Here is a 15371-nt window from a genome sequence, read left to right as displayed (position 1 = left end):
GATCGAGTCCATAAACACCCCTAATGCTTGCACAGTCCTGTAGCTCGACATTTCATTCAGTAACGTTAGGCAGTTTTGATTTATATGCTGTTTAATGTTGATGATCGCATTATTATACATATGCTTATGATTACATATGCTATTGCTTGTTTCTGCCTCTTTTTTACCTGTGTTTTGATCAGGAGATTCAGTACTCTTTCAGAAGATGCGTAATAGCACCCTCTACCTTATAACAGTGAAAACACGGAAAGCCGTTAAATATTGTGTTTGGCGGAGAAATGTTTTCTCACAAAAGGCAAGATAACTCGCCAGTGGCAGGCAATGAGTTAATGATTAATCATGCAGCATTTTTTTTCTCTCTTTCATTTGACCAACATATACCAAAATTAACGCTTGGTTGTCAGGTTGCCTTCATTAAAACTAAAATTACACTAGACGTGATTCGCGCAATGTAAATCAAAACAATGACATGGATTATGTCCAATATATAAAAAAGATATACCCTTAGAACAATCTTTCATTTACAATATGCCCAATTGTGATTAAATCTAACATTAACTATCATTTTAGATATGGCATTAAAGAGTTACCGTCTTCTTAAAACAAAATCTTATTTACAGTTTACTGAGCAAATTGATACTGAGAATGTTGATACTAGATATCTGTGACAGTCTATTGATTTTATTTGGAAAGCAGGTGTCCAAGTGCAAATCCAAGTGCAGCTGGGGACAGTAAAGAAATGAGTACCTAGTTCACACATCACTCCCACCAATCAGGTCGGCCGTAAGCATCTGTGTGGGAGGGGTTAAACTGGGAGAAGGATAGAGGGAAGATGCAAAAGAAGAAGACAGAAGAAAAGAGGTAGGGACATGGAAAAGGAATAAGGGTTGACAAAAAGAAAGATAGAGGAGACAGGTGTTAATCAGCAGCCAAAATGCAAATCACAAATCACACCTTTTTTAATTCAATTTCAAATAATAATCTAATCTAAGCGGTTTAATAAACATATTGATATTTTGAAAGTGCTTGCATATAAGCAAATCTGTGCCTAATACTTCACAAAGCTTAAACAAATTTGTTCAGCTCTAAAAAGTTCAAACAAGATCTTTGGCATGCAGTTGATTGCCACAGACAACAATTTGGACTCTTCCCTTAGTTTGTACAAATAAACCAAGCAGCTTTCTGTCGGTCAGTGTGGTGAACCCATTGCTAAATCACGAGACATTCCCGGTTTCCTACTGAAATGACAATAAAATTTGCCGATCAACAGTAAATGTGACCACACTTTAAGATCATTTACCAAATGTTCTGTTCTGTTCCTCTTTGCGCGAATTTACTCTTCGCTATATGGACTGCTGGGTAAAAGTGTGCTCTATCCAAAATTAAGTACAGTAGCTGTAACAACTTACACCTGTCACTCAGGGTAAAAAAAAAAAAAAAAAAAAAAAAGTAAAATTGGACTGATAGTGGAAACTAAAGTGCTTCTCTTCCACGTGGACGAAGAAAACGGTGCAGAGTTTAAAGGTCATTTCCGATGACTGACATCACAGTTGTGTGAATTGTATCTTACCGGTAAAAAGACAGAACGCTGAACAGCACATTTGTGCATTTACCTGGAAGTGTCTATCTGGTAATTTACAGGGTTTAATGTGTGGAAGGGGCTCATGTGTACAAGTACGTGTGCGTGCGTGTGCGTGTGCGTGTGTGTGTGTGTGTGCCTGCGAGGCACGTAGACAAACAGAGTGAGCTGTCGGTTTATATCAGCATTCAGCATTACTGCTGTTAGTCATGACCCATCAAGTAATATGTGTCCTAGTAATGTGATCATCAGCGGACGGTCCAAAACACAGCAGGACGGATCCACCCACAGACACTGCAGTCACACAAGGTTTATCGGAGCAGATTTAAGGCCTGTTCACACCAAGAACGATAACTATAGCCGCGTTTCCACCGAAATTACCCAGAACAATTTGGCCCAGAATTTTTTTTCCCCCCAGATCTGTTGCTGTCTGCGTTTTAATTGCGGTCTAAAGTACCGTGAAGATTAGGCAAATTAGTCCGGTGACGTAGGACTGTGTGTGACTTTCCAGTTCCCACTGGATTTCGTCCATCGGCCGTATTTTTTATACTCCACTGTTGATTCGAATACTCAAGGCCAATTCACACCGCACAGACAAACAGGTTTGTTGGGCTTTGTTGGATCAGTGTACCCTGTCTGTGTCTGTTGCCGTTGGTCGGGGTTTGTTTTCACCCGAGTGAACATGTTCAATCAGCGTTTGTTGGTATCTGTTGGGGCAGTGTGAACATGACAGTTATTTTTCATAAAATTCTAAATCCAATGGCCAACTTGTTTGTTGGTGTTTGCTGGCGTTTGTCTGGGCGGTGGGAATTGTCCTTTACTGCACACACTGCAACAGGCTTTTAAAAATGGTAATTGAAATAAAATGCTGTGTGGAGTCAACAAATCAATCAGCATGGTCAGAGCCCAAATCCCACCCCAGAAAGTTCCTGAACTTTGAAAAAGTACTACCTCGCGAGCAGGGACTTTCTGAGGGGGAAATTTTTACCTGGAACTTCATTTAGACTCTGGTTCCTGTGGTTGAAACACACAGAGTACCATCCCTAGTTTCTAGGGAAAGTTCCTGCGGTGGAAATGTGGCTTATAAAGGTAACTATAATGATAACTATATTAGAGTCCGCACTAACACACAGTAACATTCTTTTTATTATAAGTTTATTTGCAGTTATGTCATCAGTCGATTGAAATGTTCAAGCTTTTTAAAGCAGGATGGATTCTGATTGGCTGTCAATCTTTTTATTGTTCATCAGCTGATTCAAATGACATTGTTCCTCTGTGCCAGTATTGTTATATTTGTGATGTGGACTCTGCTATTCTTTTACATTAAGAACAAATATTTTATTGTTGTTTTGATATCGTTTTAACACACAAAATGAGGAAGACAAATAATCAGCCACTACAACAGTAAGTAAAAAATAACAGTGAAAAAAAAATCTAATCAAAATAAAATTAGAAAAAAAAAAAAAAAAAAAAAAATTATATATATATATATATATATATATATATATATATACACACACACACACACACACACACACAGAAGAGAAGATATTGTTGAATAAAGTCGTTATTTTTGTTTTTGCGCACAAAAAGTATTCTCGTCGCTTAATAAAATTAAGGTTGAACCACTGCAGTCACGTTGACTGTTTTAATGATGTCTTTAGTACCTTTCTGGACCTTGAAAGTGTTGATCATATTGCTGTCTATGGATGAGTCATATACCTCTCAGATTTCATCAAAAATATCTTAATTTGTGTTCCGAAGATGAATGAAGGTCTTACAGGTTTGGAACGACATGAGGGTGAGTAATTAAAGACAGAATTTTCATTTTTGGGTGAACTAACCCTTTAAAGTCCTGATTTCAAACAGAACCAGATCCATTTTACTATAAGGCAGGCAGACAAACAACAACAAATCCAACATTACAAACAAGGACGAAGCATCCATACAAATCTGGAAAGAGCCCGAGGTGGAAAAATTGAGTCACAAAAATATTTGGCTAACTCATGTGAGGTCAAAATAACAAAAAAAAGAAAAAAAAAAAAAGAAGAAAGAAACCTTAAACCTGGAGATCACCATCTCTCTGGAAAACAATTATTACTGGAGCAAGACTAATCCAACAAATTCATAACAGTTTTAAGACACCACAGGAAGAGAATAAAGGATGAACTTGAGGTGCTTTAATTCGGCACTAGTTTCTACAGACTTTTATTTTTGAATGAAAATAAAGTCCAGACATCAGTTTTGTAATACTCCCACAACAATGTCTGTTGACACACTGGTGACTAACGTTTGAAGCACTAATGTTCCTATTACCTCATAATTACAGCTTACTGGTGTTTAAACGGTTAAACCTAGACAACCAGCCTCTTCAGGAGCACATTTATAGACAAAACACACACTGAGCTCATTTCTGCTGCTTTCCTAATGATGAAACTAGTCAGACATTCGGACGGTTGTGAAGGCCATCGATAGAGATTGTCAGAATATGTCAGTTCATCACATACACATTTAGCATAATGTGCCCATTGAAAGTTTCACTTTTTGTCTCATGGGAATTAAGATGCGACAAAGCCAGTCCCAAAGCTAAACAAAATGGTGCTAACAATACATTTTGTAGAACAAGACATTTAGCTATCAAGACAATATATAATACATTTGTTATTATTAATTTGTTACATGATCCTTCAGAAATCATTCTAATTGGCTGAAATGAAGAAACATTTCTTATTATTATTATCAATGTTGAAAACAGTTCAACAGTGCTTAATTTTAAAAACTGTTATACATTTTTTTTCAGGGTTCTTTGATGAATAGAAAGTTCAAACGAACAGCATTTATAAGAAATCGAAATCTTCTGTAACAATCTTATTGACACCAAACTTTTGAACAGTAATATGATTTTTATTTTATTTTTTTTCCATGACCAAATGTCAACCACAGTTCATGGAACTGAAACCAGGGTATTCTGAGATAATCAGTCCAAACAGACTTAATTGAACTCAATAGTTCTCTGTCAATAGCTTTAGAGGAACTCGTCACTCGTGACTAATAAAACTCATCAGATTCCACAAACATTCTTTATACAACGCTAAACTCAGCATTTATACAGTCACAAACTTCCACTTAATAAGCTTTGCCAAGATCATGCACAACAATGTGACTCGTCCTTCCCTGAGTCAAGGGTTTTAAAATTAGGGTCTAAGAACCCAACAGCTGTCCACAAGAGGGTGCTAGGGGGTCCACAGACGAATAAAAAAAAAAAAAAAAAAAAAAAGGTATTTTAACAGTAAGATATAAGATATGTAAGGTACATATGAATAGTTAGTAAACACATTGCCTCTTTCGAAGGTGCTGTTTCGTCACTACTGTTATCCTTAACTCGCTCACTGTTTGTCTGGCATTATCTTTTGCTTCGATATTAACTAAATTAAATTGATATTATTTACTGTTTTTAATATTTAATGCAAAAAATGCTATAGAAATAAATCTGACTTCAACTAAACATTTATGTAATATTCTAATATTGGGCAAACAAAATACTTTGCATTTTGTAATTAGAGGGAAGATGCAAAAGTAATTATATTAGTACCTTTACTTAATATAATATTTTCCATTTAACATTTAAATAATTGGCTTTAGCTTTAGTGTATTTTTGTATACTGCTCTTAAGTCAAACAATTTAATATTTATTTATTCAATAACACTTAAAATATGATTTACTCTTGGATACAATGTGTTGTCGTTATATTAACATTTACTATTTTCAGTGTTGTTACTGTTAACTAAAAGAAATGATTAAAAATCCTTTTCTTTAAATATAAATAAAACTATAAATATTAGATGAAAAATTTAATTAAAGAAAATTAGAAATGTTGCCTTGGCAACTAACTGAAATAAATATGCTCAAGTTGAAATACTAAAATGACTAAAACTGACTAAAACAAATTAAAAAAAAAAAAAAAAAAAGACAAAAGCACAAACAAAAGTACTAAAACTTAAACTACATTAAAATAAAAATAAACGCTAATTATAAAAAGTATTCATTAGGCTAATTATTAAGCTAATTATAAATATTTGTAAAAAGTATATAAATAATATACTTAAAACAACACTGATATTTTTCAGACAGTATAATGGGTCTGTACAAATAAATTGCTGGCTTTATATCTGATTGTCTTTAGCACTAAAAAGTTTGAAAACCCGTGCCCTGAGTCGTAATTTGTGATTTTCACTGGTTTTCCGGGAAAGAAGCCGACCTTTCCACACCCATGACAACACATTCCTCAATAGTTAACTGCCACAAATATGCCGTTTAATTAGCCCTCTCAGTGGTGAAGTGAGCTTAGTGACAATACTGCAGCACTGTAGGAGCCTGACATCACTGGACCGCTGCCCTGCACCACTGTGAGGGGAGATTTAAACATCACAGCGCACCTCTGCAGGGGCAAACTATTGAGTTTTAGTACAGTGAATATCAAAGAATGACAAATTCCTTTAGAAATGAATATATCCATAGGGTACCTTGAATGAACATCAATTAAACAGGGAGCCCAGGGGAAAGAAGGGGGCATTTAAATCAACAGGGGTATCAGGAGGGCTCAGGAGGACTTAAATCTAGTCTGCACCAGATAGCATGACAACATTTACTGCAGCACAGAAAGAGAAATTTATAGAGGTGTGTATCAACTACAGGATCTCAACAGATGCTGTTCAGAAAGAACAGAAGAATTTTGGTGAAAGTCAAAATGCAGTGCTTTAAGTCTGAGCTTAACTAAATAAGTTTAACTATATCAGGGAGATAAAAAAAAAAAAAAAATATCTAAAATTTAAAACGAACAGTTAATCTCTTTACCTAACCTAATGATATCAACTCAAATAGACTGAATCAAACAGGTTATAGATCAATCTGACACAAAAACACTGTCTGCACATTTTGTGACCACAAAAAGGCACTATCAAGGACGTCGTCAGACAAATTTAAAAACCATGCAGTCAAGCACATCATGTGACCCTGATTGTCTGCTTTTATAAGGTCAAGTTGGTCAACTACATGAAAATGAATGAAAGCTGCTGAAAAGGGCCCCATACATTAGAGCAAAATACTGTAAAATCATTTCATTCGAAAATATAGCAATAGTTAATTCACCCTCTGCCTAACTGCTGTTGTTTCAACATTATGGTAGGTCATGGTCATTCTCAAAAAAAAAAAAAAAAAAAAAAGTAAAGTTTGTCATACAAAGCGCTGAAGTTTAAAAGCTGATGGCAAAAGTTTAACATAAGTACATAATCATTATCATTTGAGGTTATTATTATATTATTTTCTTTTATTTAAAAAATAAATACATAAATAAAGCAAGGATTGTAGGAGCAATGGCAATATACCACCAGTGATAAATTCTTAGAATATGAACCAGATTTTTGTCTCAACCATGATTTGGCAGTTCTTAGGAGCCCTGACTCATCCAGTAACTCAAAAAAGAAACAAAAAGCACAAAATCCCCTTCACATGATGTGAAAATCAAACAAATGTCAAATCTGACAAATTTCCTGAGACACGAAAAACTCAGACCTAATAAATGCAAGAGTGAAGCCAATGAATGAACTGAGTAATATCAGTGGAGCCTTCTGTCATAAGAAACCAGTGACATAAGAGAAAGGTTAACACCTTTCTCTCATGCAAGGTGTGATACTCTAAAATTTACATTGAGGCCAACCAACAGGATCTCAGCTTTGCAAGTTCTATAGGGGTGGTTTATTGAAAGGATCCCAATCAGAGGCCAATAAGGGGTTATAGGTCATAGGTTGTTATTACATACAACTACAGAATTCCATTCTTTAAAAGCCATGTCATCATAACTTACTTTCTTCTGTGAAAGATAAAAGATGATATTTTTAACAAATTTGACCATACAATGGAAATCAATGGTTACCAACATTCTTCAAATGATCTTTTATCCACAGAAGAAAGAGTCAAAGGTTTGGGACGACATGAGGGTGAGTAAATAACAGAATTTTCATTTTTGGGTGAACTATCCCTTTAACTATGATATTGACAGGAAATAAAGACAGTTACCAGCAATTGTCATTAAAAGTCACTTTAGTGTATTGAATCATCAGATACAGAAGCTGATGATTTGAATTAAATATTCATGTATTTATTAAATCAGTCTCAGGGCTGGACTATTTCACAATGCAAACTATGAGCTATGAAAGGAATAGTTCACCAAAAATGAAAATTCTGTCATCATTTACTCACCCTCAAGTTGTTCCAAACTTGTATAAATCTTTTTGTTCTGTTGAACACAAAGAAATATATTTTGAAGTAAGTTTGTAACCAGGCTGCTTTGGGGCACCACTGACTTCCATATTAGGGGGAAAAAAAATAAGTTTTTTTGTTTTGAACTTAAGTAATGTAGCTTATTAATTTGTCATGAATAAGTTTTTGGTTTGCATCCTTCAACTACCAAACCCCAACTACCAAGACTCTTATTTAAAACAACAACCTGTACAAGCTCATTCAGTAAATGATGAGCAGACTTAGGCAAATTCAAATGTTTAAAAAACGGAAAGAGACAAGAAAAGGGAAGAGAGAATAAGAATTGGTGAAAAAAAGACTGAAATAGCGTGAGTGAGAGTGCGTGAGTGATGGCATATTTTTCGCTTCAAGAGACTAAGTCTCATTTTGAGAGTGATCAGATGACTGAGAAAAAGAAAGAATCAAAAAGAGGAAGACCTAAATACCATCTTGTTTTTCAGAGGTGTGCTGCATAATATTTTGTGAGTGTCAGCCTGCTGGTGTGTTAACATGCTCTCTCAGCTTCACCGTTTAATTACATGGCTCTCCCTTAACTTAGTTAAGCTGTCTGAGAAATCAATACAGTTAATTGGCAATTTCTTAAACAATCCACTTCTGGGCATGTCTGGATAGACAAGTGAGCAATGACTTCTGCTGACAAATGCTGATTCAAACTAAGGCCCTGTTTCCACCTGGTATTAAGATGCATTTTGGTCGATTGGATCACAAGTAGATGAGGGAGACACATACCCGTTTACAACTGGTGTTTTAATCCATCTCTTTTGTCCACTCTCACACCGAATGCCAAGAGTACATGTTAGAAATAAGGAATGGTGAGAGAACATTGTGCTTTGGTATGTTTTTTATCTTCAAACTAAACTTAGGTTTCCAGCTAACAAAGTTTAAAACCAGTCTGGTTAGCGTGCTTCCCATAATGTTTGCGCATTAGGTCAGTAGGCAGAGAGTATGTGGTCTTTTGGGGCTGTTCGAACACATTTGACCACATTTGAGCGTCAAGCAATCCGGTCAAAAGTGTTTTCGACTACCTCTGGAAGTGCTCGGAAGTGGACAAGCTCTGAACATTTTAGACCCTGTTTACACCTGTATTTAGCGTCGTCCACTTGTGATCCGATCGACCAAAATGCATCTTAAAACCAGGTGTAAACAGGGCCTAAGATAAAAAAAATAAGACTATAACTTTCAGGATCCATCGCCTTTAACTTCTCTGTACAATATTTAGGCAAGTCAAAACCAAGCACAACAGATTTGTTTAAGCAAAGCATTCCACTCAAAACAGTCTTCTGCTGCTCAACAACCTATGCTATAAAATACAGCTGCCACAATCCAGACTGAGTTCCTCTGAGCTACATCTGTTTATCTAAACTGTTTATGCAGTCCTGGGTGTCTTTCAGTTTATATCATTTTAAAGGATAGGCTCAAAAAAAAAAAAAAAGAGTACAATCAACTATTTTTTTAGAAATGCAGTGGTGTAAAGTATTTGAGTAAATGTAATTAGTTACTGTACTGGATCTATTTGGCTATTTTGTAGTAATGAGTAGCAAAAATTTTACTACTTTTACTCTCTACTTGACTACATTTTTGAATAAGTATATTTACTCCAATACATCTGTAATGAGCATTAGTAATGCAATTACTTGTTACATTTTGCATGGCACCTAACTTTTTCTGCAGCAGTTTATCTCTGCTACAAAAAGAAGTGATATCGCCATCTACAGGGCATTGAAGGCACTGTATCTTGTGCATTTTGGCCTTACTCACCCAAACTTAACAAGGCTACTTTACACAAATGTGAGTACATTAACAGGTAGTTGTGAATCTAGGGTGTATATGAGATGAGGACATGCAGCCGGTGATGAGGCCGAAACCAGCACGTCCAGTGCAAGCAGGCTTTGACTATTTCATTTTACTTAACATTTACTTATTTTACTTAACATTTATTTATCCATTATTTTGAAGAGAATTTTTTTGAAGGATATTAGTTTACTTGTGTCCTTTTTGAGCACTTGAGCTTAACTGAGACTTGAGTGTTTGTAGACGTTTATAAAACTGTTAAGTCAACATAACTGGAAGATTCGTGAGGTCATGATTTGCTATTATTTCTGCAGTGTTCCCATGCACATCGTTTGACCAAATCATTTCCATGACATTTCCATTTATGATTGCTGAGTAAAATTAACTTCATAGAGATTTCTGAGGAAGATTTCTGAGGAAGATTTAAATTTGTATGTCATGTAGCAAGCTTTGATATTATTCGACGATTTTACTTAGTGTCCAAATGTTTCCGGTAACACTTTACAATAAGGTTCATTAGTTAAACATTAGTTAATGTATTAACTAACATAAACTAACCATGAGCAATACATTTGTTACTGTATTTACTAATCTTTGTTAACATAGTTAATTAAAATACAGTTGTTCATCATTTGTGTTAGTTCACAGTGCATTAACTAATGTTAACAAGATTTTAATAATGTATTAGTAAATGTTGAAATTAACATTAACAAAGATTAATAAATGCTGTATAAGTGCAGTTCATTATTAGTTCATGTTAACTAATGAACCTTATTATAAAGTGTTACCATGTTTCTAATAAGACCCTCAACACACAGGCTGATGTTAACTTATTTTACTCTACAAAGATCAACATCATGCTGATTCAATTTTTTTTTAACATTATAAACAAACACACTACCACTCAAAAGTTTGGGTTCAGTATGATTAATACTTTTAGTCAGCAAAGATACATGATTCACAAGCTTGCAATTCGATTGGCTTACAGTAGGTTTCTAATTCAATTAGTTTTTTGAAATGTAAATATTTAAATGGTGTCTGTCATAAAAAATATTATTCAAAAATACATTAAATATTAAAGAACAGTAAATATGTAATATGGTGCATATATTTATGAAAATGCTCCTCTCTAGAGTTACTTTTCTAGCTAACTACCAAGTTTATGGTCGCTGAATTGCTTTTCCTATGTAGATGTGCATAATGTGACATTGTTCTCAAGCTGTTTTATTGATGTCTTTCCATGGTTGATTGAGCGATTACATGAGACATGATACGGATTTCGGTAAGTTGTACTGTCCCTTTTAACAATCCTTCTGATGTTCAGTCATGTTTATTTGGTGCTTTAACTGTAGTAAAGTGGAAGAGATGATGCGTTCACATTCACAAAGCGCTTGAAATGAGATGGCAACAGCGATCTTAAATTCCACATTAAAGGGTTAGTTCACCCAAAAATGAAAATTCTGTTATTTATTACTCAACCTCGCATCTGAGAGGTTTCTAGAGATCCAACACAACTACCACTCCAAGGTCCAGAAAGGTAGGAAAAACATCATTAAAGTACTCCATGTGACTCCAGTGGTTTAACCTCAATTTTATGAAGCGATGCGAGTGCAAAAAACAAAACATAATTTACCACTTTACTTACAAAAATACTGATCTGCAACACTCGTTCACAAGAGCTTCACGGCGCATGCGTGTTTTGTTCATGCGAGAGACGTTGCGTAAACAACATGCTTTTTTGTAAATAAAGTGGTAAATTATGTTTTTTTTTTTTTTTTTTTTGCCAAACAAAGCACTTGCATCGCTTCATAAAATTACGGTTAAGCCACTGGAGTCACATGGAGTACTTTAATGATGTTTTTCCTACCTTTCTGGACCTTGGAGTGGTAGTTGCGTTGGATCTCTACGGAGGGACAGAAACCTCTCAGACTTCATCAAAAATATATTAATTTGTGTTCCGAAGATGAACGAAAGTCTTACTGGTGTGGAACGACACGAGGGTGAGTAATAAATGACAGAATTTTCATTTTTGGGTGAACTAACCCTTTAAAGAGCACCAAAACTGTATTTGTTTGAATTTCATAATAAAATGGACAGAATTATGATATCTGAAATAATGAAATCTGAGAATTTGTTTCATATGAAAAGTAACAAAGCACAAAGCTTATTGTGATTTATTGGATGGGAAGCACGCCATAATATTTTTTTCCATTCACCAACTGAAAACAGCATAGACTAAAAGATAGATTCTTAGGACTTAAGAATCGATATTGTTTTTTTTTTTTAATCAAAATGAGAATCGAGAATTCAATATTTTTTAGCCAGCCCTACACTAAAGATATTAATAATGTTAGAAGTCATCACAATTTCCCAATATTTCAATATTTTCAAAAGCCGTAAAATCCTTATACTAACACCATTGACTTTTTGTCCTACTAATTTGCCATTCAGCAATTTCCGCTGCATCCATGTTATTACAGGAACAATAGCCTAAGTAAAGTATCTAGCACAAGGGCACAATTGGGATAGGTTAAAGTTGCCATAGAGACCGTTTACAGTTTTGAAATCACTGCTGGAAAACATGTACCAATTACCCAATCAATTCATGATAATAAATGAGGCACAAGTCCAGGTTTTATTTATTTATTCTTTTTTTTTAAACTAAGTCCAGGTTGTATCACATGAGTCACAGGTGATGACGTCAGGCATGAACCGCATGAACCTTACCACATCTTCCTCACATGCTTTACCTTAAGTCACCTCTTCTATCAAACTATTACTAACCTTGGCTTACCTCTCAAAGATTATCAAAACAAGTATCCCTTTATTTGATCAACTAAGATAAGAACGCTTAATATTTAAACTATCATTTCACCATACTGGATGAATGACAGAAAAATAATAAATTTCTCACTACTTTTGAGGGGGGAAAACCATATACTTAATACTCTTGTGTTTGGTTTAATTAAATGTGGCATTTTAATGTCCTCTTGCATTATTAAATCTTAATTAAGTGATCAACCATGTGTGTTTAAGCATGTGCGCAGATTGGAAAACTGAGAGAGATTAACTCGCTGTCACTTGTAGTTATTATAAGATGTATATTATAAGATCTCAAACCAGACCGGCTGAAAGCACGTGGTCCTTTAAAAGAGCCAGTGATTCAACATCTATATGGCCCAGCTCACCAGACAGGTCGATAGTGCTGAACGTTATCCATACCTCAAAATTAAATCTTATATACACATAATCCATAGAACAAAAACATGAAAAAACTGTAAGTGTTCATGTAACAGCGTCGTCTTTATTGTATATGTAATCAAGCCAGTTATAAATCAGATTCTGCATAGTTGTATCGCATCTCTGGGACTGGAATGAGGTGTTGATGGGATGCGAGTGCGACTAGAACATTTTCCATAATTATAACGCTATTTGACATTAAGAAAACATATATTTACAGTTACAAGTACACCACTTGTGTCACAAAATACATTCAATCGTTATTGCTCACCTTTCAGGGAAGAAAAAATCGGTGTCCTCCTGTTCTGTAATTTCCCCTTGTGTTCTGTCTGTCGTGGTGCCTGGAAGCTACACTGAGTGTCCTACTTCAGCCCTACTGAGGGTAAATACAGAAACAACGACTTTCTCTGATCAAACACCTTCGGCAGGATTGAGTCTTCTGACTACACGGGCTTACATATGATGAGCAGGAGACGACTGAAACGATTTTTCCCTGTTATATATCAACACACGGACGTACACACAGGCGCACTGTGGCATTTCAACGCATGCTCAAAACAAACCCTTACGTCGCGACGCTCAGAAGCCCCGCCTTCTGATGACTCTCAGCCAATAGAATTGTTCAGAAGCGATGACGCAACACTCCAGTCATCTTTTGCCGGTGAAGCGCCTGCACCTTTGATTCCAAAAGGCCACTCAGTGTAACCTCCTTCACACGCCCCCTATCTGCCTCACAGGACTATCGTTTCCTCCGGTGTGGTGTAACAGTAAAGATGGCGCTTTAAAATCTCTTTTTTATCTTTCTTAAAAGTAGGCTATCGAACAGCCATATTTACAACATACAACATAAAAATAACGAAAAACAAAAGTTAGAGGGGTTAAGAAAAAAGACAGAAAATATATTTAAACACATATATGAATGAAATAAACACATCTAACATTATTAAAATATAAATAACGATATTTTTAAAAAAGAGCCCTTAGTTTCACTAAAGACATCCGTGGTGTTCCTCGATGCCCCCTGGTGGTCTTCAGACTGCACTACGTCATTACTTAATTGACCTACATTATGTTCTTATGTCACCATACTGATATAATGGCACCAATGATCTGAGCTGCATTTTTCGCATTATTAGTGAGAATTGTACGTTTGGGAAGCATCTCTCAGTTTTAAAACTATATGCTATTTGAGTGCAGTTTTGAAAGTAACAACACTTGACCTGTTTTACATAATCATTATTACTAAACATGTTCATTATAAAACAAATTATATAATTACAACCCTAAATCTGAGTGAATAAACCACTAAAAGTACATGTAATGCAGGCATACAGGAAGGTCACTGAATGAATGTTATGTTTGCTCAACAGAGGGCCATTGAAGAAGCAGATGCAGAATTTGTTGTGTAATTCCTTATGCGTTTTTGCTAAGCTTTCAGTGAAGGGTTTAAGAGAGTGACTAAGCACACTGAACATCTGATCTGAACACCTACAATAGAAGCACTGAATAAATACAGAAACTTGTTTTAGGTGCTTTTATTATATAGCTACGTTTACTTTATCATTGGTAGCCTAATACAGAGCAGTGTTATGCTACACTAATGTCTACATATAGGCTAACTAATTTCTTTAGAAGGATTTTGAAGCCTAATAATTTTGTTACATTAAGTCGGCATGTCTGTAATGCACATATTAATTATTAAATATGAGCAGTCCCAAATACACTTACAAAGGAAGTAAATGTAACGCATACCTTCAACATGACTTCGTACTGCCCCCTGATGGTGAGAATAATGCTATGGAAAAACGAAAGAAATTTGGTTTGCAAAGAGACCACTTGTCCTCATGTAGCCTATATGGTATTTCCCTAATAAAATAAATAATTGTAAATGTATTGTTATATACATTCCAAAATTTAAGCCTGAAAATAAAAAAAGCACATCAAAGACACATTTCTGTTAAACACCCCAGCTTTGGTAATCGATAAGTCTTATCGTGCTATTTTTCAGTACAGTAAATACAAAGTTAATTCCCACAGACACAAAAAGCGTTTTATTGTATGATATTTTTAAGCAGCAGAGAAGGGGAACATCACTGAAGCGTCACCACTTTCTCTCTTGCACAATCTCTTGCCAGGTTGACCGCGAAGTGACAATGCATTTCGTGTCGACTGGTAAAAATGAGTGCTTTGTAGAAGAAAGAGTAGGCTAACCATGTAGCCCTACATAATTTATATAAGCCCTTAAAAAATATATATTTTTTAAATAAATCCCACCCTGCTTATATCACAAACATTGTTATGAGGACACTGAGGACAGACGCAACACAAAGATGTGAGTTTGCACGTGCGTCTTCTTTAATTTAATTTAATATCTGCACTGGCTGTAAATGGCATGAATCAATACATGTATCTGCTCAGAAATACACATACGGGAAGTGATGT

The 15371-nt window shown here is 35.2% G+C and overlaps 1 protein-coding gene across 2 annotated transcripts in view; it reads right to left on the bottom strand.

Annotated features, from left to right (window-relative positions):
• slc23a2 (solute carrier family 23 member 2) overlaps positions 1–13498 on the bottom strand; it is a 41627-nt gene extending 28129 nt beyond the window's left edge. The window contains exons 1-2 of one of the 2 annotated variants that reach the window (XM_051902078.1): positions 13201–13498; positions 748–810 (exon numbers count right to left, since the gene is read on the bottom strand). In XM_051902078.1, coding sequence (XP_051758038.1) covers positions 748–760 — 13 coding nt within the window. In that variant the 5' untranslated portion in view covers positions 761–810; positions 13201–13498. The remainder of the gene's footprint in view (positions 1–747; positions 811–13200) is intronic. The other variant, XM_051902079.1, reaches the window with a different exon arrangement.
• Between the last annotated feature and the right edge of the window lie 1873 nt (positions 13499–15371).

This window comes from Ctenopharyngodon idella, chromosome 8 (assembly GCF_019924925.1).
Source record: "Ctenopharyngodon idella isolate HZGC_01 chromosome 8, HZGC01, whole genome shotgun sequence".
NCBI lineage: Eukaryota > Metazoa > Chordata > Actinopteri > Cypriniformes > Xenocyprididae > Ctenopharyngodon > Ctenopharyngodon idella.
This window is presented reverse-complemented; position numbering and strand designations above follow the sequence as displayed.